Below are 26,506 nucleotides of genomic sequence, written 5' to 3'. Positions count from 1 at the left end.
GCCTGGCCGGAGGGGGCGGGCAACTCCACTAGCTGGAGTGTCCTGCTGGGTTGGCACAAAGGAGGTGAGCCTTTGAGGCTCACCGCCAGGTGTGACAATTCCTGCCTGGGGGAGGTGTTAGCATCTCCACCCAGTGCAGGCTTTGTTACTGGCCTCAGAGTGACAAAGGCACTCTCCCCATGGGGCCAGCAACATGTCTCGGTTTGTGGCAGGCTGCTAAAACTAGTCAGCCTACACAGATAGTCGGTTAAGTTTCAGGGGGCACCTCTAAGGTGCCCTCTGGGGTGCATTTTATAATAAAATGTACACTGGCATCAGTGTGCATTTATTGTGCTGAGAAGTTTGATACCAAACTTCCCAGTTTTCAGTGTAGCCATTATGGTGCTGTGGAGTTCGTGTTTGACAGGCTCCCAGACCATATACTCTTATGGCTACCCTGCACTTACAATGTCTAAGGTTTTGTTTAGACACTGTAGGGGTACCATGCTCATGCACTGGTACCCTCACCTATGGTATAGTGCACCCTGCCTTAGGGCTGTAAGGCCTGCTAGAGGGGTGTCTTACCTATACTGCATAGGCAGTGAGAGGCTGGCATGGCACCCTGAGGGGAGTGCCATGTCGACTTACTCGTTTTGTCCTCACTAGCACACACAAGCTGGCAAGCAGTGTGTCTGTGCTGAGTGAGAGGTCTCCAGGGTGGCATAAGACATGCTGCAGCCCTTAGAGACCTTCCTTGGCATCAGGGCCCTTGGTACTAGAAGTACCAGTTAAAAGGGACTTATCTGGATGCCAGGGTCTGCCAATTGTGGATACAAAAGTACAGGTTAGGGAAAGAACACTGGTGCTGGGGCCTGGTTAGCAGGCCTCAGCACACTTTCAATTGTAAACATAGCATCAGCAAAGGCAAAAAGTCAGGGGGCAACCGTGCCAAGGAGGCATTTCCTTACACACGGGTACTTACCTGCTGGCAGACTGGAACCGGGGCACCCCCTTCTCTCCATTGAAGCCTATGTGTTTTGGGCACCTCTTTGACCTTTGCACCTGACCGGCCCTGAGCTGCTGGTGTGATAACTTTGGGGTTGCTCTGAACCCCCAACGGTGGGCTACCTTGGACCAAAAACTGAAACCTGTAAGTGACTTACTTACCTGTTAAAACGAACAATAACTTACTTCCCCCAGGAACTATGAAAATTGCACTAAGTGTCCACTTTTAAAACAGCTTATTGTGTTTTATGTAAAAAGTATACATGCTAAAGTAATGATTCAAAGTTCCTAGAGTACTTACCTGCAATACCTTTCAAATGAGCTATTACATGTAAAATTTGAACCTGTGGTTCTTAAAATAAACTAAGAAAAGATATTTTTCTATATAAAAACCTATTGGCTGGATTTGTCTCTGAGTGTGTGTACCTCATTTATTGTCTATGTGTATGTACAACAAATGCTTAACACTACTCCTTGGATAAGCCTACTGCTCGACCACACTACCACAAAATAAAGCATTAGTATTATCTCTTTTTACCACTATTTTACCTCTAAGGGGAACCCTTGGACTCTGTGCATGCTATTCCTTACTTTGAAATAGCACATACAGAGCCAACTTCCTACAGGGTGTGTGACTTGTGAGTCACTGCTTATTTTGAGTGGTTTTGGGGCCTTGGAATTTGCCTCGATTTTTTGGGAATTGGCCCCCTCTAAATTGCCCCCGAAAACCTCCCCTCTGATATTGACCCTGGTAGGTCGGCCTTGTTTGTGAGGTTGTGGTTTCTGTGGGTTGACCTCGAAACCCTCCCCTAAAAGGTGTTTTTCGAAATGTGCCTCTGCTCTGCGGGGAGTAGTGCGCCCATGGCTTTGGCTGTATCGGTGTCCTTCTTGAGTTTTTCGATGGCAGTGTCTACCTCCAGCCCAAACAATTGCTGTTCATTAAACGGCATATTGAGCACAGCCTGCTGGATTTCCGGTTTGAACCCAGAAGTCCGCAGCCATGCGTGCCTTCGTATTGTGACGGCAGTGTTTATTGTCCTTGCAGCTGTATCTGCTGCATCCATGGAAGACCGTATCTGATTATTTGAGATACTTTGTCCCTCTTCCACCACCTGTTGCGCCCTTTTTTGGAACTCCTTGGGTAAGTGTTCGATGAAATGTTGCATTTCATCCCAATGAGCCCTGTCGCATCTTGCCAAAAGTGCTTGTGAATTGGCAATACGCCACTGATTTGCTGCTTGTGCTGCAACCCTTTTTCCTGCAGCATCAAAATTGCGGCTCTCTTTGTCTGGAGGTGGTGCGTCGCCTCAGGTATGAGAGTTGGCTCTCTTACGAACTGCCCCCACAACTACTGAGTCTGGTGTTAGTTGTGTTGTAATATATATTGGATCCGTGGGCGGTGGCTTATATTTTTTCTCCACCCTTGGAGTTATGGCTCTGCCTTTAACTGGATCCTGAAATATTTGCTTTGAATGTCTTAGCATTCCTGGGAGCATGGGAAGGCTTTGATACTGGCTATGGGTGGAGGATAGGGTGTTAAAGAGAAAGTCATCCTCAATTGGTTCCGAATGTAAGGAGACATTGTGAAACTCGGCTGCCCTTGCGACCACTTGTGTTTAGGATGTACTGTCCTCAGGTGGTGACGGTTTTGTAGGATAAGAGTCTGGGCTATTGTCAGACACTGGAGCATCGTAGAGGTCCCATGCATCGAGATCATCCCGACTCATTGTGGTATGAGCTGGTGAGTGCATTAGTGGTGGAGTTGTCGCTGGTGATGCATGTGTTGATGGTGGTGGGGTTGTTTTCTTTGCCACCTTTGCCTGTGGTTGCTTGTCCCCATGTTGAAAAGCAAGTTTCCTTTTAATCTTGATTGGGGGAAGAGTGGTTATCTTCCCTGTGTCCTCATGAATATGAAGCCTTCTCTGCGTGTAGTCAGGCTCTACAGCTTGAAGCTCCTCTCCAAATCTGTGTAATTGGGTGTTTAACCCTTGTTCCTCTGTATAGGAACTGGTTTTCGGCTCCGAGGCTGGATGTTTCGGGACCAGAACCTTTTCGGAAGTCCTTTTCGGCTCCGAAGAAATGTTCTTAGGTTTCGGCGCGGTGTCTCGGTGCCGAATCTCTTCGGTGCCGCTGTCTCTGTGCCGAAGTTTCTCAGAGCCGCTGTCTCGGCTCCGAGGTTGCTGAGTGGTGGTATCACGACCGGAGTCGGATGACTTCGACACCAGCATGCCCTTTTTTGGTGCCTTGGGTCGGTCACCTAGTTTTTGGGTTGAGCCATGGCCTGTTGGCGGTGGCGTCCCCTGGGCTTTTGTGGACTTTTCGTGAGTCCTTATTTTCGACGTCTTACTCACGGTTGTTTTTTCTTCGGCGTCGAGTTCTTCCGAATCCGACTCGTGGATGGAGAAAGTTTCTTCTTCCTCCTCGAACCGCTGTTGACCCGTCGGCGTGGATGCCATTTGTAATCTCCTGGCTCTTCGGTCTCTCAGCGTCTTCCTCGACCGAAACGCTTGACAGGCTTCACACGTATCCTCCTTGTGCTCGGGGGACAAGCACAAGTTACAGACCAGATGCTGATCCGTATACGGATATTTGTTATGGCATTTTGGACAGAAGCGGAACGGGGTCCGTTCCATCAGTCTTGAAGTCGCACGCGGTCGGGCCGACCAGGCCCCGACGGGGGATCGAAATTACCCCGAAGGGCCACCGGAGCGCTTCAAAATTCGGTGTCGATTTGTTCTAACTAACCCGATACCGAACGCAACAATACCGACGTTTTTTTCCGAGATTCTAACTAACTTTCCGACCCGAAACACGGAGCGAAAAGGAACACGTCCGAACCCGATGGCGGAAAAAAAACAATCTAAGATGGAGTCGACGCCCATGCGCAATGGAATCGAAATGGGAGGAGTCCCTCGGTCTCGTGACTCGAAAAGACTTCTTCGAAGAAAAACAACTTGTAACACTCCGAGCCCAACACCAGACGGCGGACTGTGCACAGCATGTGTATCTGCAGCCACACATGCCATTGAACATACACACACATATATATATATATATATATATATATATATATATATATAATAAAAATGTGTATATGCAATATACACATAATAAAAGCCTAAAACTATTTTTTGTTTCAGGCAAGGATATCCTTCCGAGACTAATTAAAATATCTATTCACAGAAAATCCTTCTGGGTAACTTTCACTAGAGGACTGCACAAGGAAAACAACTGCATTTTTCTAAAAGGAATATGATAGCATAATAATGGCAGATTTTGTGCTGTGCAAATGCTAATTAATGCTGCAGAAGTATCAGAGGGCACCTTTCGTGTCTTTCAAAAGACATTATCTACAAAATGTAATGCCTTTCAATGGCATAACATGAATCAATCTACTGTGATTTGTGAGTTGATAGCCACATTAAGTTAAAAGCTGTATTTATTCTTTCGTCTCAATACTGTCTCAAAGTTCACCTGGGAATGAGAGAAGCTGAACAAGAAGCTGAACGAAAATCATTTTTATTCATTTAGCCTTAATTCTCATTCAAAACTTTAAACTGGAGTGGAGCAATCACAATTTACAGAAAAGGCAATTATATCAAATGATTGAAAGAAAAACTATAACAGAACACATCGTCTCATATCCATGCTGGGGGTCTCCTTTACAGATGACATGCTGTAGACCTACAAGCTGTGGTAGCCTATAAGATCAGTAGAGAGTACAACACCACCTCATTTGCTTACATTTGGGTTGGTTCAAATGTAGGTTTGTTGCACTAGAACTGACCAACTAAGTACACTCTTAGCCCTGGACTATCCAGGTAGCAGGATTCAGTATTGAAATCTTGAGCCACTGGGCAGAGAAATTTTGAATGTAGTTAACATAATGAGATAGGAGGCCTCTGCATGGCTTTGTGAAATGGAGCTGCCCTATGCAGATTCAAGATAGGATGGTGAATTTTTACCCAGTGAGCACAACAACCCCATTGGAGGTACTCTTCAAACTTCTTGGGTTATCACGACTGCACTCTTAAGATAAGGAGGCACCTAAAGTGCATCCCTCTTTGCATACTCTGGTTGTGCAAGGCTGACAAAAACAGCAACACAATGTGAAGTCAACAGCACTTTTGGGTGGGGTGGGGGGAGAAGGGTGACTGCCTCCTTGCTCCCTGGTGTAAAATTTGTCTGTCTCCTACATTTGGCCATCATCACGTTATGCCTTAAATGCCTATGCAGAGTTTTCACTGTGTATGAGTTTACCCTGTGGGAATGTAAAGTGTAGTGCTGAACTCATAGGAAAGCCCAGCCAGCACCAACGATATCAGTGTATAGCTGTGATATCTCAGAAAGTTACATCAAAGTGAGCATGCCTTATCAAATTGAATAAATGGAAAAACCTAAGCTATACAGAAACAGGCAGGGTGACATGGCTCACAAAGTAAAGCAAGGAACTTTGATCCTAACACGTTAGCCTGTAAAAAAAACTCAATTATTTTTGCAAACAGTTATAGTTTTAAAGTAAGGCAGTTAATGTGTTTGTATTGCTTACCTGGAGTTTCCTTGCCATAGCCACCACCTCATGATCTGGAGGGTTATATTTGTAGCAGTTGGAGAACATTAACCGTATATCAGCTGCAAAACCCTGTGCATCTTGATAATCACGCCCATCCATTTTTTTCTGAAAAGAAACAGATAGTCATCAATGGATGAACCAATATTTCAACATCTCATTTAGAACTCTGAGAAAGCCATATTATATAACTTCATCTGAGCGCATTCACTAAGGCACAAATGCTCCAAAAACACTGAAAGCTTGAAAACCAATTACAGCTCAACCAACATGGTGTGAAGAACTTCGTACAATTAAATAACAAAGTAGCATTACTCTAGAGATACACACTTAGGTAGCCAAATAAAATAGGGATTATCTTGCAGCACGTTTCCCTCTTAAATCTAAAGCAAAATACATTCTGAGTCACTATAGCATATAACCTTAAGTGATAATCATTCAGTTGATCTACTTTGAATCGACATTACAGCACAGAAAGTGCAATCTATGACAAACATTGGCATTAGAGTCCAATACAAAGCTTTCAAAAACAGAATACCAAAAGTAATGTATTTAGGATGCGGAAATAGGGGCCAAAAATGTATACATTTCATTTACCTCCCAAAAGGTATTGTACATAAAGTGAAGCTACTGAAATGTAGTGACTACTGGAACAGAGTAGCTCATTTTTCAAAACAGTGAATACTTCTTTCCCCTCAACAGCTGTATTGATTACTTAAGACTTCACATTTATTTTCCATGTGGGTTAAGAATTTCTAGTAGTGGAGCAGTTGATGTGTTAGTAGCAGAGGTGACATAGCATAGCAAACCACATATACACAATGGGTACCACGATTTCAAGTGTTGATGCCAGTGAGCCAAGATCAATCTACAAACCAAAAGCTTTGGGTTTTCAAATAATAAACTTGCTTGTGAGGAGGAAGATTAATGCTTTAAAAACTTTAAATGTTCCGTGTTAAGCAGACAAACTATTACTCCAAGTTATAAGATGAGGCACATAGTCAACCAAAAAGAAAAAAAGGTCAACAGTGTTGTCTCCTGTAGGAGACATTTACAAGTCCTACCAAAGCAGGTCACCATAATATAAGATGTAAGTGAACATCACATGCTAAGTATTGCATAACACAATTTCTGGTGTTAAAGCCCATATGCTCAAGCATAACACTTGACAGAGGTAGGTGCTAGCTACAGCAGTTAAGTGACAACACAGAAAACTTTCATTTATTCTGTTTATTCCTACTGGTCTAAGGTTCTAAACTGAAGGTCCATCTCTCTAATTTCTTCAGTGCTAATAAATGGTTCAGCCTTAAATCTGTCCTATGAAAGTTTGCCTTCAGGTGCCAAACGGAAGCATGCCTACAACAAGGAAGTAACATTCTTAGCTGTACAATCTGAACTAATTCAACACACACATATACTTCAACACCATAAAATGGTTGCGGTGATTCTTACATCTGAAAAAGAACTCCTAGAGCATACACGAAGAACAAAAATAAGCTGCCTTGCACTGAAAAGCACCCAGAATCAATAAAAGGCCCAACAAGCCGCTTGGGCCACAAGGTCCAATACTTTAGCACAAAAAGCTATTAGTAAAATTATTTTCCCCCAATACTTTTAAACATGGTAGCAACAATGCAAATGGAACGACCAGGACAATGAGCAATACTTCAAGAGAAAGGTAATATGAGTGACAGGAACACATAAGAACAGACAAATTCAGTAAGCAGAAGAAAAGGTACCTGAGCACCAAGTCAAAAAGCAAGCAAAAACACAACAAAACACAAGGTCAGTACCACACTGACTAATGCACAACAAGCACATATGTCGCAAGTAAGTGAGCTAAATAACAAATGAAAAATACCAGTGACAACCACAGACAGATGTCAAGTAAGCAGAAGGAAATAAGGGAAGTGAATGCAGTGGCAATGCAAATAGATCAAGACTAACTACCGCTAACAAATTACTTCATAAAACAAAAAGTTAACTGTGCCGGTCATCAGAAAAGAAAAGTGCATTTGCAAGGCGCCAAGTAGAAAAGATTTAGGGTATGCATATAACGTCCACTGTTGTATACAACTTGAGATCATCACACACAAATGTGGATTACTTTAACACCGTTGCATCAGAACTTACAAAAGCAAAACTTCTCCACTGAGACAGTGGGCATTTAAGGAGCACTAGCAGAGAAATTAATTTTGTAAATAGGTGTGCATCTCCAGGTAAGACCCAGGTTCAAAACATCGTGGGGATAACTTTTTTAACTACCCTATCCTGACCATTACTTGGCTCAGAAAGACGACGTTCATCCGTAGGGTTACCTTCATGGTACATTTATCCAAGCTCTGGAACCATTTTCAGCAAGAATCCGAAATCTTAGCTGCCTGGCATTTCAAAGAGCTGCAATGATCTAGCTGACGTATCTTTCTTACCACGAGTCAACAGACATCGAATGCACAGTGAAACTAGTTGATGTTAAGTACTCAAAGGCACAATGATCTTGTAACCTTTTGCAATAATGGCAAGTCTACATCCACACAATTAGATTATCCTGCAAAGTAACTCTTCCCACACAGGGGACACTAACTATACACTCTCCTAATTAGACATTCAAAAGTACTGCTGTCTCGGATCACAACAGAACTATGAATGCACTCCGTTAACTTTATAACTTCTACAATATGAATGTCAACAGATTTAAAATATGTACGTGGCACAGAGCCAGTGATGCGGCACAAGGGCAATAAGCTCCAAGAGTATACAGTAGATATGCCTATAAAAAAATGTAGGTTTGCAGATAAATGTGTTTACAAGAAATAGTAAAGTTATCACTTGCCATTCTTAAAGCTACATACCAAGAACAGGACATGCCGAGCAATCACAGGCTTTGCCTACACGAAAGATCGAAAAACTTATAGCATATCACGAATATGCCAAAGTGAAGGTAGCAGGGTGGTGAAACACACACAGTGCACTTTTCAAACAAGACAGTCGTGCTTTCTGAGTTCTCTGCAATCACAACATTGAACAATGATTTTGAAACTTTCAGAAAAGCACTCAAATCCAATTTATGGGCAGGCTACTCATGAACAAAACTAGCAACAAGGAAGTTCAGCTTTAATTTCTACACACATAGGACATTGTCCATGGGCTGGCGGTCCTCTTGAAGGAGAGTTCATGACTTGCTACATCTTTCTTTCTAAGCCTTAAACTGAACACCCAGGAAGGCAATGTACTGTGGTTGGCATCTATGTTATAACCACTGTTAGTCTGTCAGTCAAGTTATATTGCCAGATATTTTGCCTTTTGTACATGCAGTTCTCTTTCAAGTATCCACCTCGCTCAATCCAGCAGTCCTAAAACTATGGTCACATTTAGCCAGAAGAAACCTTACAGTGACTCTACATTGTCATCTGATAAATGCCCACTTTCAGCAGCTTGTCTCTATCCATTTCACCCCAAGGTTTAATGATTTGGGGCGCTCTCATATTTTTTCTAACAAGTATGATGGGAAAAGATTGCCTTATCCATTCTTGCCTTTTTACATTTTAAACACAGGACAGATTATGTGCACTTTGACGTATTCATATTTATTCTCTGTGAAGGCCAGCTTTCTTCAATGAGTGTATTCTTAAAATCCATTCTGGCACACAAAAGGTCCAAGAAGTACATAGTCAAGTTTTATCAAGAGCTCCTAGAAGATACAGGGAGTGCAGAATTATTAGGCAAGTTGTATTTTTGAGGATTAATTTTATTATTGAACAACCATGTTCTCAATGAACCCAAAAAACTCATAAATATCAAAACTGAATATTTTTGGAAGTAGTTTTTAGTTTGTTTTTAGTTTTAGCTATGTTAGGGGGATATCTGTGTGTGCAGGTGACTATCACTGTGCATAATTATTAGGCAACTTAACAAAAAAAAATATATACCCATTTCAATTATTTATCATTACCAGTGAAACCAATATAACATCTCAACATTCACAAATATACATTTCTGACATTCAAAAACAAAACAAAAACAAATCAGTGACCAATATAGCCACCTATCTTTGCAAGGACACTCAAAAGCCTGCCATCCATGGATTCTGTCAGTGTTTTGATCTGTTCACCATCAACATTGCGTGCAGCAGCAACCACAGCCTCCCAGACACTGTTCAGAGAGGTGTACTGTTTTCCCTCCTTGTAAATCTCACATTTGATGATGGACCACAGGTTCTCAATGGGGTTCAGATCAGGTGAACAAGGAGGCCATGTCATTAGATTTCCTTCTTTTATACCCTTTCTTGCCAGCCACGCTGTGGAGTACTTGGACGCGTGTGATGGAGCATTGTCCTGCATGAAAATCATGTTTTTCTTGAAGGATGCAGACTTCTTCCTGTACCACTGCTTGAAGAAGGTGTCTTCCAGGAACTGGCAGTAGGACTGGGAGTTGAGCTTGACTCCATCCTCAACCCGAAAAGGCCCCACAAGCTCATCTTTGATGATACCAGCCCAAACCAGTACTCCACCTCCACCTTGCTGGCGTCTGAGTCGGACTGGAGCTCTCTGCCCTTTACCAATCCAGCCACGGGCCCATCCATCTGGCCCATCAAGACTCACTCTCATTTCATCAGTCCATAAAACCTTAGAAAAATCAGTCTTGAGATATTTCTTGGCCCAGTCTTGACGTTTCAGCTTGTGTGTCTTGTTCAGTGGTGGTCGTCTTTCAGCCTTTCTTACCTTGGCCATGTCTCGGAGTATTGCACACCTTGTGCTTTTGGGCACTCCAGTGATGTTGCAGCTCTGAAATATGGCCAAACTGGTGGCAAGTGGCATCGTGGCAGCTGCACGCTTGACTTTTCTCAGTTCATGGGCAGTTATTTTGCGCCTTGGTTTTTCCACACGCTTCTTGCGACCCTGTTGACTATTTTGAATGAAACGCTTGATTGTTCGATGATCACGCTTCAGAAGCTTTGCAATTTTAAGAGTGCTGCATCCCTCTGCAAGATATCTCACTATTTTTGACTTTTCTGAGCCTGTCAAGTCCTTCTTTTGACCCATTTTGCCAAAGGAAAGGAAGTTGCCTAATAATTATGCACACCTGATATAGGGTGTTGATGTCATTAGACCACACCCCTTCTCATTACAGAGATGCACATCACCTAATATGCTTAATTGGTAGCAGGCTTTCGAGCCTATATAGCTTGGAGTAAGACAACATGCATAAAGAGGATGATGTGGTCAAAATACTCATTTGCCTAATAATTCTGCACTCCCTGTATGCCTCCCTTTTAAAACCCTCTGAGTTGGGGAGATGCACCTGGACAAGGACATCTCTTCATTAATAATGAGTGCCTTCAAATCAGCATTCATGACATCATCCGCTAGTCTACCTGGTCCAGTCCGTTTCTTACAAGTTGCACCACCAGGTAATCCAATAGGTCTCACATTTGATAGAGTTTGAGCTACTGGTGTTGCAAATAACAATGTATTTTACCTATGTGTTTTGGTTTGTAGCATGGTGGATGTATGAACAGAGACATAGCTGCAGCACTGCCTAGAGGACCGAGAATGAGGAATTACCAATGGGACCAGAGAAGCAGCTGCAGCATTGTCTGCAGGACTAAGGAGGAATTACCACCTGGACCAGAGAAGCAGCTAGAAGAACTGTCTATGGGATTAAGAATGAGGATTTACCACTGGGATCAGAGAAGCAGCTGCAGCACTGTTTAGAGGGCTTTAGAATGAGGACTGTAAGTGGATGAGTGTGCGCTTGCTGGACACGCACACAGAGCCAATTATTTCTATAAACAGCAGTGGAGGAAAAAGTGGAATGGAAAACATCAATGAAGTATACCCAAACTGAGGCACATGAACAAACGAAACCTGAAACTTTTGGGGCCTTTCTAAACACAGTGTTTTCACTGGTGTGGTATGAAGACATTGCTATGGACAACCAAAAGAACACTAAGGCTGCAATGCCCATATGGGAAGAGGGGCCATCACTTGCTGTAACAGGAGGAAGCATGAACGTAGTGTGATGGCCAACAAAAATGTTTTTAGTGAAATAGCCTGGGAGAGAACTAAGCACACAAAGGAAGGACATTTAGAGAAATGCACCAATAAAAAGGAAGCATTTAAGACAAGCACAACAAAGAACGAATGGCAACAGTGGTGCGGTTAAAACCCATAGACTCAACACAGCACGTCTTGCAGACAGAGCACGTGTGCTTCCTGGGCTCAACCAAAGATGTAAGAAAAGCACCACACACCTGAAATTAGCCATCAACCACACACAAAATTACACCAACCACGTACACAAGTGTCCTAGTACAACACAGGCAATTGAGAAAAACAAATGACTTAATTTTTACTGAAAGCTCTCAACTGGTTCTGAAAGAAGTAAGCAACAGTGTTCTTCTGTAAGAAGCCTGAACAAATATAACAAGCATGGACTTTACTGCCTAACTGAATAGACATTAATGCCATATCTGGAGGAGACAGAGTTAAAACATGTACAAGCGTTTTTCAGTCCTGGATCCCAGGTTTAGCTCACAAAATGCAGCTAATATTGTAAGACTGTCAAGCCCAATGATTATGTTCCAGCAGTTTTTCTTTCAAGCTTGATTCTTCATTTTCATAAACATTTAAACATTGTTTTAGAGGACACAGAACAACTGAAACCCTTTCAATAGCATATATTTACAAAACCACTTACTTTATGGGTATTTTGGAGGTCTTACACAAATTCAGTCAACAGTAAATAATATTCAAACTAACTGAAAGGTAGGGGGATTGCATACTTAATATTCACCTGTAGAAAGTTCAACCAGGTGTAGGTTACTTCTATATGCAATGGCACTACATTCCTGAGAAGGTCTATGCAACCAACAGGCAACCCACACCAGAAGCTACTCATAAGATTTTCCTGAACTCTTGCTTAGTTTCAATCATTTTCTTTGCCCCAAATCTGGCCCACTGGATGAAAAACGTTATTAATTTGCCAAAAAGCCTTTCCTCAAAACAATGCATGAAAAGTTTTGCTTCGGAACACTTACTGGAGACCTTTCTTGAATCCAAAACATATTCCACTGACAAATGATGGTAAAAGTATACGACCCCAATAAATAATATAAAGAAACCAGGAGCCACCTCTCTCAAATTATCCTCTGCATACCTACAAGACAATTCAGCATTACACTTTTGTTCACCACCCTATGCAGAGGAATATGTTCTACTTAACACACAAAACATACATGGACAACATCGTTGAGTATACGAATAGCACCAATAGCAGTCCCGCAATGCAAAAAAACAAGAAAAGTTAAGAAAATAACATGTTTTGCGGAAACTGAAGGGCGAACAATCAAAAAAAGTGCTAAAAGTTTCCAGAAAGTTGTGTAAAGCAGCTCAGGAATATTCCGAAATTATAATTACTCAAGGGAACTTGTCGGCAATATTGAAGTCCACCCACAAAATAAATATCGACAGGGCGAAATTCAAGGATTGCTTACTGTAAAGAAATGGCTTCCTGTTGCAGTTACCCCCCACTTTTTGCCTGATACTGATGCTGACTTGACTGAGAAGTGTGCTGGGACCCTGCTAACCAGGCCCCAGCACCAGTGTTCTTTCACCTAAAATGTACCATTGTCTCCACAATTGGCACAACCCTGGCACCCAGGTAAGTCCCTTGTAACTGGTACCCCTGGTACCTAGGGCCCTGATGCCAGGGAAGGTCTCTAAGGGCTGCAGCATGTCTTCTGCCACCCTAGGGACCCCTCACTCAGCACAGACACACTGCTTGCCAGCTTGTGTGTGCTGGTGGGGAGAAAAGGACTAAGTCGACATGGCATTCCCCTCAGGGTAACCTCACACTGCCTGTGGCATAGGTAAGTCACCCCTCTAGCAGGCCTTACAGCCCTAAGGCAGGGTGCACTATACCACAGGTGAGGGCATAGGTGCATGAGCACTATGCCCCTACAGTGTCTAAGCAAAACCTTAGACATTGTAAGTGCAGGGTAGCCATTAGAGTATATGGTCTGGGAGTCTGTCAAAAACGAACTCCACAGCTCCATAATGGCTACTCTGAATACTGGGAAGTTTAGTATCAAACTTCTCAGAATAATAAACCCACACTGATGCCAGTGTTGGATTTATTAAAAAATACACACAGAGGGCATCTTAGAGATGCCCCCTGTATTTTACCCAATTGTTCAGTGCAGGACTGACTGGTCTGTGCCAGCCTGCTGCTGAGAGACGAGTTTCTGATCCCATGTGGTGAGGGCCTTTGTGCTCTCTGAGGACAGAAACAAAAGCCTGCTCTGGGTGGAGGTGCTTCACACCTCCCCCCTGCAGGAACTGTAACACCTAGCAGTGAGCCTCAAAGGTTCAGGCTTCGTGTTACAATGCCACAGGGCACTCCAGCTAGTAGAGATGCCCGCCCCCTGGACACAGCCCCCACTTTTGGCGGCAAGTCCAGGAGAGATAATGAGAAAAACAAGGAGGAGTCACTGGCCAGTAAGGACAGCCCCTAAGGTGTCCTGAGCTGAGGTGACTGACTTTTAGAAATCCTCCATCTTGCAGATGGAGGATTCCCCCAATAGGGATAGGAATGTGACCCCCTCCCCTCGGGAGGAGGCACAAAGAGGGTGTACCCACCCTCCGGGCTAGTAGCCATTGGCTACTAACCCCCCAGACCTAAACACGCCCTTAAATTGAGTATTTAAGGGTTCCCCAGAACCTAGGAAACTAGATTCCTGCAACCTAAGAAGAAGAGGACTGCTAAGCTGAAAAACCCTGCAGAGAAGACGGAGACACCAACTGCTTTGGCCCCAGCTCTACCGGCCTGTCTCCCCCCTTCTAAAGACACTGCTCCAGCGATGCTCTCCCCAGGGACCAGCGACCTCTGAAGCCTCAGAGGACTGCCCTGCATCTAGAAGGACCAAGAACTCCAGAGGACAGCGGCCCTGTTCACCAAAGACTGCAACTTTGCAACAAAGGAGCAACTTCAAAACAACTCGCGTTTCCCGCCGGAAGCGTGAGACTTGCTACTCTGCACCCGAAGCCCCCGGCTCGACTTGGAGAACAATACTTAAGGGAGGACTCCATGGCGACTGCGAGACCGTGAGTAGCCAGAGTTGCCCCCACAGCGACGCCTGCAGAGGGAATCCCGAGGCTCCCCCTGACCGCGACTGACTGTTCATCAGATCCCGACGCCTGGTAAAGACTCTGCACCCGCAGCCCCCAGGACCGGAGGGATCCGAACTCCAGTGCAGGAGTGACCCCCAGGAGGCCCTCTCCCTTGCCCAGGTGGTGGCTACCCCGAGGAGCCCCCCCCCCCCTTGCCTGCCTGCATCCCTTGGTCTCCCATTGCTTTCTATTGAAAACCCGATGCTTGTTTGCACACTGCACCCGGCCGCTGAGGGTGTACTTTCTGTGTGGACTTGTGTCCCCCCCGGTGCCCTACAAACCCCCCCTGGTTTGACCTCCAAAGACGCGGGTACTTACCTGCTGGCAGACTGGAACCAGGGCACCCCCTTCTCCATTGAAGTCTATGTGTTTTGGGCACCAATTTGACCTCTGCACCTGACCGGCCCTGAGCTGCTGGTGTGGTAACTTTGGGGTTGCTCTGAACCCCCAACGGTGGGCTACCTTGGACCCAAACTTGAATCCCGTAGGTTGTTTACTTACCTGCAAAAACTAACAAACTCTTACTCCCCCCAGGAACTATTGAAAATTACACTGTCTAGTTTTAAAATAGCTATATGTGATTTATGTGAAAACTGTATATGCTATTTTGATTATTCAAAGTTCCTAAAGTACCTACCTGCAATACCTTTCATTTGAAGTATTACATGTAAAATATGAACCTGTGGTTCTTAAAATAAACTAAGAAAATATATATTTCTATACAAAAACCTATTGGCCTGGAATTGTCTCTGAGTGTGTGTTCCTCATTTATTGCTTGTGTATGTACAACAAATGCTTAACACTACTCCTTTGATAAGCCTACTGCTCGACCACACTACCACAAAAAAGAGCATTAGAACTATCTCTTTTTGCCACTATCTTACCTCTAAGGGGAACCCTTGGACTGTGCATACTATTCCTTACTTTGAAATAGTGCATACAGAGCCAACTTCCTACACTTACGTACAAGCAATGAGGGCTAAAGTATTTTTTCGGCTGGGAGTCGTTCATTCAAAAGTCCTGCTGGTGAGGGTATCAAATACAGACTATACCAGAGTCCGAAGTTTTCATGTTGATTAAAATTTTCTTTCAGGCATGGTTAAGACAATTCACTTTTCATAGGTTAACTACTAAATGTATACGGGGTTCAGAGGAATCATTGACATTCTGAAGTCTTGACTTAAATGCCACACAGTTTAGCTTAGGTTTCAATACCTTTGAAGTAACAACACTAACCATTTGTTTTGGGTTTTTTTTAATCATAGGAAAGCTGATAAAGTACTGTATCACAGGTTCATACTAACTTCATAAAATGCCAAGATGAAAACATCCCACCCTTGATTTGGTGCCTTGGATTCAGAAGAAGTGAGAAGATGAACATTACTCTATAAAGATGCAGCAGGGATGGGTTCATATAATGCAACCCTGCAAAGAACACTTCCAGAACTTAAGGTGACCCCATGACCACCAACACACTATTATCATTTGAACAAAGGGCAAAGAGTAGTGTGTCTATACGGAATACGTGCTACAGAATTTTGGCATTCCACACCTAGCTAAATTAAATGGAATGTGTACCATTGTAGGTATGCCACACAAAGGAAGAGATTAAATAAAGGTTTCTACAATACAGACAATCACATACACGGAACCCTAAGAAGAATTTGCATCAGGCGAGCACCGATATAACCAACAATAGAGATGTAATACCTTCAGGCCAAGCTGAAAGAAGGAGCCAAGGGCCCAATATTGCTATGCAGAAACCTCTCCCAAATTTCACCACTGATACCTGTGCAGACTTTACATGACTATATGGTAGGGTAGGGTGAAAGGAAAACGGAGAAATAAAAACAATGATAAAAAGGTGCGTTCCAAATGCTCTAGCTTGATACGTAAAAACGACAGAACACATTTTAAAGATGTACAGACATTGCAAAGCAAGAAGCTGCTTTTCAGATCAAACCTATGAAACCTGGAGCATGCTTCCAGCACTGAAATTCTAATGCAAGCACATATAGTGCAACTGTTTTGCTACAACCATATCCACAGTTACAACAAACAATGAATTTGAGCACTGATAGGAGCCATACCAATGAGTCACTAAAACAATGTCCCATACAGTAGCCAAATTTAAAGATATATCACCTCAAAGAGGAACCATGACAACAATGTATGTTTACAATAGCTATTCCATTTCTGTGGAGGTAAGCAATCCACGTTCTTCAAGTGGGAGTAAAGAACCATTCTTAATTCTGATTACAGCAGTCACATAAATCCTAAAAACTGTCACAGAAAGACAGAATGCAGGAGAGAACCCTTGCCAGCAGACTCCTATAGCAGGCTACTAGCCTGAAAAAAACACAAACAAGCAGAGTAAATCCATATATGAAGCCTTAATCACTTGAGTAAAGAGAATCTGAAAGAAAATTTTGTTGGCGGTTGAATGGCCAGATATTTTCCCTCCAGGAAACAAAAAATAATAAAAAAATATACTCACTTTTGAGACTACCTAGGCCTCCGCAGGTATACGAACAACAAACATTTTGAGCAGACCCCACTCTTAACCTAAAGATATGCAGAGTTCCACATGCCTGGAAAGCAGTCATGGTAAAACATTTATTAAAGCCGCCCTTAATCTCCGAATAAAGCCATAAACTATCATCCAATATTTCTTAATTTTAGTTTAAAAAAAAAATAATAATAATAATAATGTAAAGCTGGCATTTAAAACATTAAAAACTTTTATACAAGCAAACAATTTGCACTCTTATCAAGTGGGTTTTAGGCCAAGTGAGCACCAAACTTGTGATAACTTCGGATCTCAATTATATCCAAATGATCGTGGATCACACAGAGATCCGGGCACTGATGCTGCTCGACCACTTCATTTGATAACGTAGACCATTCCATACTCCTCAAATGGACCAAATGCTTTGGTTTTCATATCACCACCTAAATGATGTACATTTTTGAACTGGTCATCAGCAGGTATTTTCCAGTCTGCCCAAGCCATAACCAACTGTGAAATGTGGAGCGCTGCAAGGAAATATTTTGTCTCCTTTGCTAGTTATATTTACTTGACCCCCCCTCCCTTGCATACGTGTTACAAGCTATGTGTCATCTTTCATATCTATGCTGTTGACACATGCTGTTTGAGCTCAAGACTGGTTCCTAGTAAGGCCAACATTCTTGGTCTCATCAGTCACTGCATGACTACAAACTGAAGTACGACAGAAGAGATCACCAAGAACTGCACAGAGAAATAGCATGCAACCTTAAGGCCTGACATCACGGGCCCCATAACAGCAGCAGCGAATTAGGTTAAGAATCTGTTATGTTAGATGCAAAATTCCCTCTCTAATACCAAACTTCAAAGGTCCCTAATGTTTTCATCTGGCATCTCAAGATAATGAATATGATTTTACTGTTAATTCCTTTGTCCAATCATAAGACAGTCACCCACCCAGTCACAGATGGACTAGGTCATTCGCATATGGCTGTCCCTTCCTAAGAGTCTGATAAGAAGGCTTCAATTAATCCAAAAAGTGCCAGCCCGTACTAGTGTTAAATTAACTCCTGACGACCACATTATTTTCTCCGATTCAGTTTCACTGGCAGCTGCTAATGGCCCAAAGAATCCAATTTAAAAACCTCAGATGGCCTAATTTATCTCCTTTTATGTCTAAACAAATGTAATCCTTTACTCCCAGTTCCATAAACTTTCCTCTGGTGGCAAATTCACCTTGAATATTACTAGAAAAGTGCACTTCCTTCTTTGGCAGAAGAGCAGTTTCCAAAGGAGCAGCTACAAAGGAGCAGAATATGCTACCAAATGAGCAACACATGGCAGCATCTTTGATCAGATAAAAAAAAAAAAACTGAAGAAAATACTTAAAAACTGTGTTTAAACTGTCGATCTTTTTTTGGGGTTGGGTGGGGGAGGCGAGTCTGGGTTTCTCTTTCGTCTCAAGCTTTGGTGTTCGTGAGCTCCAACACCCTTAGCATAACACAGAAAATGGTTTTAGGAGTTTTGGTTTATCTAAAGAATCTGGAGAACATTTGTCACATGCCTGGAAAAATTGGGTGAAGAAGTAAAACAACTCGGAGAGCCACAGATAATACACTTAAGAGTGAGAAAGGTATACCCTTCGTTGATCCAAACTAGAAGAACAGACATATTCAGCACTGTCCAAAGTACCAGACTGAGAAGATCAGTGCAATCAGAAGTAGAGAAAACAAATTGTATCTTTCACAACTGTGTGCAACTCCAAATTTCAAACTCACTTATTCCACCAAAAGGGTTTGATTATATCACTCTTCCCTATTGTGCACTGGTTAAAACAATTGTCTTGCTTGTACTCCATGAGCACTAGAAAATCAAATCTTAATATAAATCACCCCTGCATCCTGTGCAACACGGTGAAATTGGGAAGGGAGGGCAGGATCAGGAACATAGCCGATGGATAAGAAATGTTTAACACAACTTTGCGGAAAGAGCTGTAGGCCAACTTGTTCATGAGAAAGTATAACTAATGTGAAGAAGGTACAAAGCTAAGGAAGACATACTTTAACAGTACTGAGATCCATGGGATGCTTTATAATGTCATGGTAATCATGGAGATCGAGTGCTTCAGCATCCACAGGCTTGTAAAATGGCCAGGCGTACGCTGCATGTTTTTTAGAGAGCATTTCCTTAAGGATGCTGTCACAGTACTTAAGGTGCTCAGTAAGTTTGCCCTTCTTCCCCGCATGCTGGGGTGATAGCTCTACTTCTTCCAAGTCTTTCTTTGGTGGCTTGATAGGCCGCGTTCCACTCTCCCTCCTGACGGAAATCTTGGACTGCTTGGGTTCAGATAATGGCGTGGGCGATTCACTACGGCTTGCAGTAATGGCTGAAGTTGTGGGTGTTGTGGTGTCTGCTTTTCGCTTCACTCCCTTTTTCTGAAAAGGTTGAAAACAGTTTTAGCATTTATTAACATGAGAAAGAAAACACGAATTAACAGTCATCTATTCAGAAAACATGCTACTCTATTTAATGGTGTTAAGTGTTTTAGAAAAACCTGACCCTGAACAGACACTGAAAAAAAGGGCCTTAATGATTACCTACAATAACGTTGGTTTGTTAGTAGTACTAAAACCTTCTGTAAACCAAGACTAAAACATGAAAATTAACTGTCAGTAGACCACAAAAGCTACCTGAATTCATTCATTCTCATTCTATCTATCTATCGATATATATATATATATATATACACACACACACATCACCTTTAACAGTCAGTTGGCAGCTTGTTGCTCTGTAGATTCAAATGTGCACTCTACCACCATTTGGAACACTGCAACCTGTTTTTATTTTAAGTCTTTCTTTCATCTTTTGGCATGCATTTATGTTTTCGTATGTCAATTATAACATTCCCGGAAATACACAGACTACGATACAGTTATCTCTCTATTTCCTCCTCAGAATAGGCATCCAAGGGCTTCAATATATTATGTCTAACTAATGTGAGTTCTGCTTCTGTCTTGCTGCCAGGGAGCAAGGCCTTGCATAAGTATGGCTACCTTCATCCAAATAGTTCAGGCAGCATTATTTCCTATGGTATTTTTAATCTTCAGTGTTGTCCCTCAAAAAGATTTATATTTAAAGATGGCCTTCAGCATGTAAACAACCAGGTTCTCTAAACAATTCCTGCCTTAGAGCATCCCATTTTTAACAATCATACTTTGTAAGGCTGGCTTCAAGTCGATAAGCATATTGAAATCATGGCTCTCTATTTTTTTATGGCTTGGTAACCAGTGTTTGTCAGACCAGTTATAGCTCCAACAATACTGTAGGATATGTAAACTCAACACAAGACCCTGAACTAGCCATTACAAAAATCAAAGCACATAGAATCCAGATGTAAGCTCATTAGTGTACCGGGTAAGAGTCTATGGAATCAACTACCTCTCCTGATGTGCCAAACCTAAACTGTCAAATCAGAATTGAAAAAAATGGGAAGAGATGCGGAGCGAAACACAAAACATCAGGGGTGTGGAATTTATTAAAATGTCTACTTGTCCATGTAACAAGTTGCTTCATGAATCTACTTGTCCTGTAAAAGAAATCTACTTGTCCCTTTGGTGCATGTAGATCAGCGACAAATTATGGCAGCAATCTCATTCCATTAGAGCTCTGATAAAAGCCTTGCTGATTATGCCAGGGCTAACATTACACTAGGATTTGAACACAAGGAATTTTCTTTTTTTGTCCCTTTCTGCAGATCTACATACTGGAGGGGCAATAGTTTCAGGGATTGGATGCCCTTTTGAGTCTGTGAAATCCTACCAACTGGGACGTTTTAAGGGGTTTCACCAGCTTTTTACTAATATTTTACCCATACTGAAAAAGGTTGGAAATTGACTACTGACAAGGGGGGAAAACCCAGAGCTGGGAAAAAAAGTGGTTGGAGGGAAAGTGAACTTGGAAACGTTCATATTTTCGCATGAGTAAATCCACACATGAATTTTTGCTCGTGTTAAAATACAGTTCACAAACATTTTCTAGGCGTACAACTTTTAGGTCTACTTGTGTAAATTCTTTTGAGCTCACGAAATACAAAAACTCTGCATTAATGCAAAGAAATCTTTTGTGATTTTTTTTTTTTTTTTTTTTAGAGAATTGGACCCCTAATTAGGTCTAGTTTTAACCAAGCAACACAAAAGGATAATAGACGGAGTGCTGAAACTTTTCAAACACTCACCCCCCCCGGTCACAGATCCGAATTTAATCCAACACTCTTTTGCTCACTATGGTTTTAACCAAGATCTTTTGTTTTTATTAAAATTCCATCTCTCTCTATACTTTTGCCGGCTGACTTCAATCTGAGTGATAAAATATGCTCTTTCATAAGGTGCATATCTGGACACAAAGTAGTTTTGATCAGAGGCAGGAACTATGGTGACAATGTGTGCTTTAAGAGACCAAAAAATATTTTAGCTTTTTGTCAATGTTTGTTACAATGGTGCGTGCCCGGCAGCACCCACAATAACTCTTTACAAAAGCTGTCAAAACAAGACACATTGAAAAGAACAAAAGACTGACCACCAATGTCTGACCTATTAGATTTGCCAGTGCTTTTTTTATTTTCACAATTCTCATGATCTTGTTGAAATTGGTTACACTGATTTTTTTCATGATGACTGTTTTGTAAATACTCGTATGCATCAACACATTTTACTAAATGATGCTATTAAACTTTCAAAGTAATTTAGCAAAACATGTTTTTCCTAACTGCATTTTTTTCTTTAAACATTTTATTTTGAACATAAAGAATCAATCTTACTTGCAGTCTTCTGCAAATATTTGCGTCTAACCAGGGAACATTCTGGGAACATTATACATAGCCTCATATTGCTGAACTTTGTAAACGTGTGCACACATTTTTGTTTACTGGAACCGCTGTCAGCAGTATAGTCCAAGCTTACAACAGTTAAAGTGCTCACCCTGATAATAAAAGCTTTGCATTAATGAATCATAAATACAAGTTCAAACAGCATTAACATAAGGACACAGATATTACCTTAACTTCAGACAATTACCTTCCATACTCCATAATGGGGTTACTGCAAATCGGAAGCCAAAGGGTTTCTGCTGTTGGGCCTACTTGTTCCAAGGGCTAAACATGAAAACCTGTTGTCCTTGACCCAAAAGAATATGTCCTGGGCATAGGGCTATAGGAATTCCACACCTCTGAAACATACCAGACGTCTGAATTCTGAGATCCTGTCCACAGAGCTCAAAACATAACCTGTCACTGATCTGCATTGTTGGATGAAAGGCAGCTTTAAAGTGACAATGCAGCTTTTCTAGGCTAATATACTTGCCTATGACAACTTCCTTCAATTCTTTACACTTTAAAAGGGGGAAAGGAGAGACTATTTCATTGTGTTATAACGGTTTTATGGTTCTCAACCTATTGTTAATGGAGTTAGCTATTTTCTCCATTAGGTTTTCAAAAGATCAAAAATGTAAATCAAATGTTTTACTGTAGCAGGCATTTTTTCTTTTTTTAGTGTTTCTTGGGTTGGAGAGGTTTTTTTTCGCAGCTTGTAAAAATGTTCTGGGATCCCACAATTTTGTTTTTGAGTGTCTGCGCTATATAAAAATCCTGCAGTAAGTCTGATAATGTATTTATCTTATGCTACTTTATTAATCAGACTATAAAAGATATGTTATGAAGAGAAAAAGATTTACAATGTGTATCCATTTTTAATAAACTATAAAAATGCTTTATTACCATAATTTATATTAAACCTATAGGAGATTTTATTTATAAATAATGCAAAAAAACAGAATATTTCTACATAAATGATAATTGGGTCTCATCTACAATAATGTACAAAAAAAGAGAAAGGGAATAGGAAAGAATCATGAAATGTACGTCAAAAACTGTATAAAACCACAAATGAGAACAGCATCATAACCAAAAATGTTTTAAGTAACTTTGCAAGCAAAGGTATCTTGAGAAAGTTTTCTGAAACTTCTCATAGGACATAATGAGATTTCTATTTAGACGGACGGGCTATCCGTCACTGTTGTGATGGAATAACTCGTCCGTCGAAATCTAAAATCACGCCCTCTGTGGACACAGTTAAGGGGGACCAGCAAACAGGCAGCATTTGATTGTTTGTATCAGTAAGTTTTAAGCATGCAAGCGGAAAATACTGCCTGAATGCTGCAACTCATGACACAACAGCTCAAAACAGGGGCAATAAATCAATTGGTAGCAGAATTTTGAAAAACAAACTCTGAAAACTCTGAGACAGTACGCTAAAGCTGTGGTTGCGGCTAGAATATCATTATGCTTCCAGACAGCTCACAAATATACACTAGGGGTGAGCTTTAATCTCCCACATCTTCTACCCCTCAGAAGCATCTAATCTCCTCAAGTAAGCATTACCAAAATAGCAAAAGGAGATAACTGTGTGCGAGATTTGTTGTCAATGTTCCTACAGGTTGGATGACAGACCAGAAGTCTATCAATAAAGAAGCCAGACTGGGATACAAACTCTAGCCTACATTGTTTATTCTGTTAAAGAACCCTCTACCTTACTAGGCAAGATGTGGCGTCAGACACAACCTAAATATGGGAGAGAAGAGAAGAATTTTATACTGCCCAGAGCATTACTCTTTTGATGTTCAGGGCAGCGGGCTTAAGACTGACCTATATCTTTTGAACAGAGTTGGAGAAGTCCTCTATTTCCACTGCATCTAGCAATGAAAGCAGAATTAGAAGCCATAAAGTTAAGTTACTTACCCGTAATCGTAATTCTTCTACAGTTGAACCTTCTATGATGTTGCTAGGACCAAGTATTCTAACTGGCATGGGATGCCAGAGCGGTTTTTAAATATAATAAAAATAAACCCTTTTCCATGGATAATGAAATAAAAAATAATGTTGTCAGCTTATTTATATACTACTGACCAGACATTGGTTACAAATAACTTTTGGACATGTGGCAACAAACATTTTTTGTCAAGGAAAAAGCAAAAACTCCAGCTTTAAAATGTTTTAAGATTGTGCGCACCATCGATTTTCTATCAAGACATCATACTCAGTTTCCTCCGATTATTTGAAAAAATAAATAAACGAGGACCTGCTTCGTTAGGGATACCTTCCCTGTTCATGGAAAGGAAGGGGGTTGCTTATAACTTTTCCTTCAAGAGATATTTGTTAATGGTCCTAAACAATGAAACAATTAGAAAGCAGGGCCCTTAAAAGCGAGGTAGAAACAAACAGAAAATCATGCATTACCCAAAAAGGTTTCAATCCACTGGGGGAGTCTGCCCTGGACTGAGTTGTGAAGGAAATTAGAGCCTCAAACGCGGGGACATACATCCAGGAAGCTACTTTGCGGGTAACTGCAGTTAAACTATTTGACAGCTGGCAGTATCTGCTTTAAAGACAGTAAAGGTAACTTTCGGGCTACCAACCTGGAGCACTGCACTGTAAACCCAAATAGGCATCGAGTCAAACTTCCCAAATGCACATTTTACACCCCATTTACAACTTGAATCCCCCCCCCCCCCCAAATGCCATTAATTTGCTTCAAACCTAGTAACAGTCTTACAAAACCAAGCGTTTTCCACATAATTCTGAATTTCACGCTCTGCGCAAAGTCCTGTACCAAACTAACTTTTCACTAGTGGAATTTACAAAAAGCAGTAAAGTCAAATAAAGCTTACCGGGACTAGTGTTTCACTGGGAAAATACTAAAGCTCAATTATTTACCTTGACCACAGGTGGAGCTGGAGGTACCACGGGTATCTGCGGAGGAGCGACAACAGGAGGGGAAGGTGTGGGTACAGGTGTGACGTTTGTAGGTAGGTTTGGCACTGGAGTTGCAGCTATAACAGGAGTTTGTGAGATAACTGGAGGGACGGTTTGTGCAGGAGCTGGCAGAGACACCGAAGACACTACAGTTTGCTGTGTCGCTTTAGCTAAAAACAAATTTAAAAAACAAAAACTTTTTTTAATTCTTGGAATAATTCATCATTGATCAAAACCAGTTCAGCACTTATTTATTATACCCAACAGATTTAAGGATGCAATATTGCCCACGACCCACAAGAGAAGTGTCATGATTGTAAACAAAGCAGTCTTTATAAATGTATGCCGTAGATCTCATCATAAACACAGGTCTTTTGAAAGTGAATTCATATAGAAGTCTTTAGATATGACATTCAGTAAACATCACTATCTCCATCTGCTGTTGTGGTGCATGGAAGAGGGGCATTAACTTCATCCAGTCCACAAAGATTCTTAAGATAGAAAATAAGGGAAACAAGTAAACTTCAGAAGAGAATAGCAGGTTTACATTTAAAGCATCTGAATTAGTCCAAATAAATCACAGACACCTGGCCCACATGATTGCCCCTTTTAGAATAAGAGTCTATACAACGGACTGTTGAAAATGAACACTTATTTTGATGTTGCTTTCTATACCACCATACCTGGAACATTTCTTGAACACTGAGAAAGCCAATAGGATTCCCCTTTATAATGAGAATGCAGAGTTGCTGCCTTTGCCAATGTTTGTCCATGAAACATGTTTTTTTTTAAAGTAAAAAAAAATAACGAAATAAAATTTAAAAAAACAAACTGAAACGCTGGAGAAAAAGCAAGCATATCTGATGCAGGGATGTGCAATTCCTATCGCCTGACACCCGGGATATATTGTTTGAGGTCAAGGGCAGCTCGTTTTCATATTTATTTTGTCCTTTGGACAAGAATGCCCAACCCCATGCAAGACAAACCCTTTGGCTGCCAGCTTACAGAGAAGGGAACTCTCTGCAGTTGAGGTAATATTTGTCCATATGTTAATGCTGTTTCAACTTGTATTTATGGTTCATTAAAGCCTTCATTTTTAGGGTGAGCGCTGTAAATAAACGTTTTAAGGTCACACTGCACTACCGTCAGTGGTTCCAGTTATGTATATAAAAAAAAAATGCCTACACACGTTTGAAACTTATAAAACTATGAGGCTAGGTATAATGCTCCCAGAATGCTCTCTTATTAGATGCCCATGTTTGCAAAAGATTGTAAGAAAAAAATGCATAGGGGGGTAATGTTTTGCTACTCAGATTTTAGGTGCAATTTCTTTGAAGCGTCATTTTCAACAAGATTATTGGAAGCTTGAAAATAAACAAGCACTGGCAAAGCTAACCTGTCCAACATTTTTTTTTTTTTTTTTAGCCTTTTGTTTTTGTCAATGCATGTCTTGTTTTGACATGGCTTTT

At 41.5% G+C, this 26,506-nt stretch overlaps 1 protein-coding gene across 5 annotated transcripts in view; it reads right to left on the bottom strand.

Moving 5' to 3' along the window:
• The window catches only part of BRD3 (bromodomain containing 3), a 506,564-nt gene that overhangs the window by 254,135 nt on the left and 225,923 nt on the right, over window positions 1–26,506 (bottom strand). For all 5 annotated transcript variants that reach the window (XM_069241568.1, XM_069241563.1, XM_069241564.1 and 2 more), the window contains 3 exons: window positions 24,999–25,207; window positions 19,291–19,665; window positions 5,534–5,662 (listed from right to left, as the gene is read on the bottom strand). In XM_069241568.1, the coding sequence (XP_069097669.1) occupies window positions 5,534–5,662; window positions 19,291–19,665; window positions 24,999–25,207 (713 nt within the window). The remainder of the gene's footprint in view (window positions 1–5,533; window positions 5,663–19,290; window positions 19,666–24,998; window positions 25,208–26,506) is intronic.

Source organism: Pleurodeles waltl, chromosome 6 (genome assembly GCF_031143425.1).
Source record: "Pleurodeles waltl isolate 20211129_DDA chromosome 6, aPleWal1.hap1.20221129, whole genome shotgun sequence".
Lineage (NCBI taxonomy): Eukaryota > Metazoa > Chordata > Amphibia > Caudata > Salamandridae > Pleurodeles > Pleurodeles waltl.
Note: the sequence above shows the minus strand (reverse complement) of the source record. Positions and strands in the feature narration are given on the sequence as shown.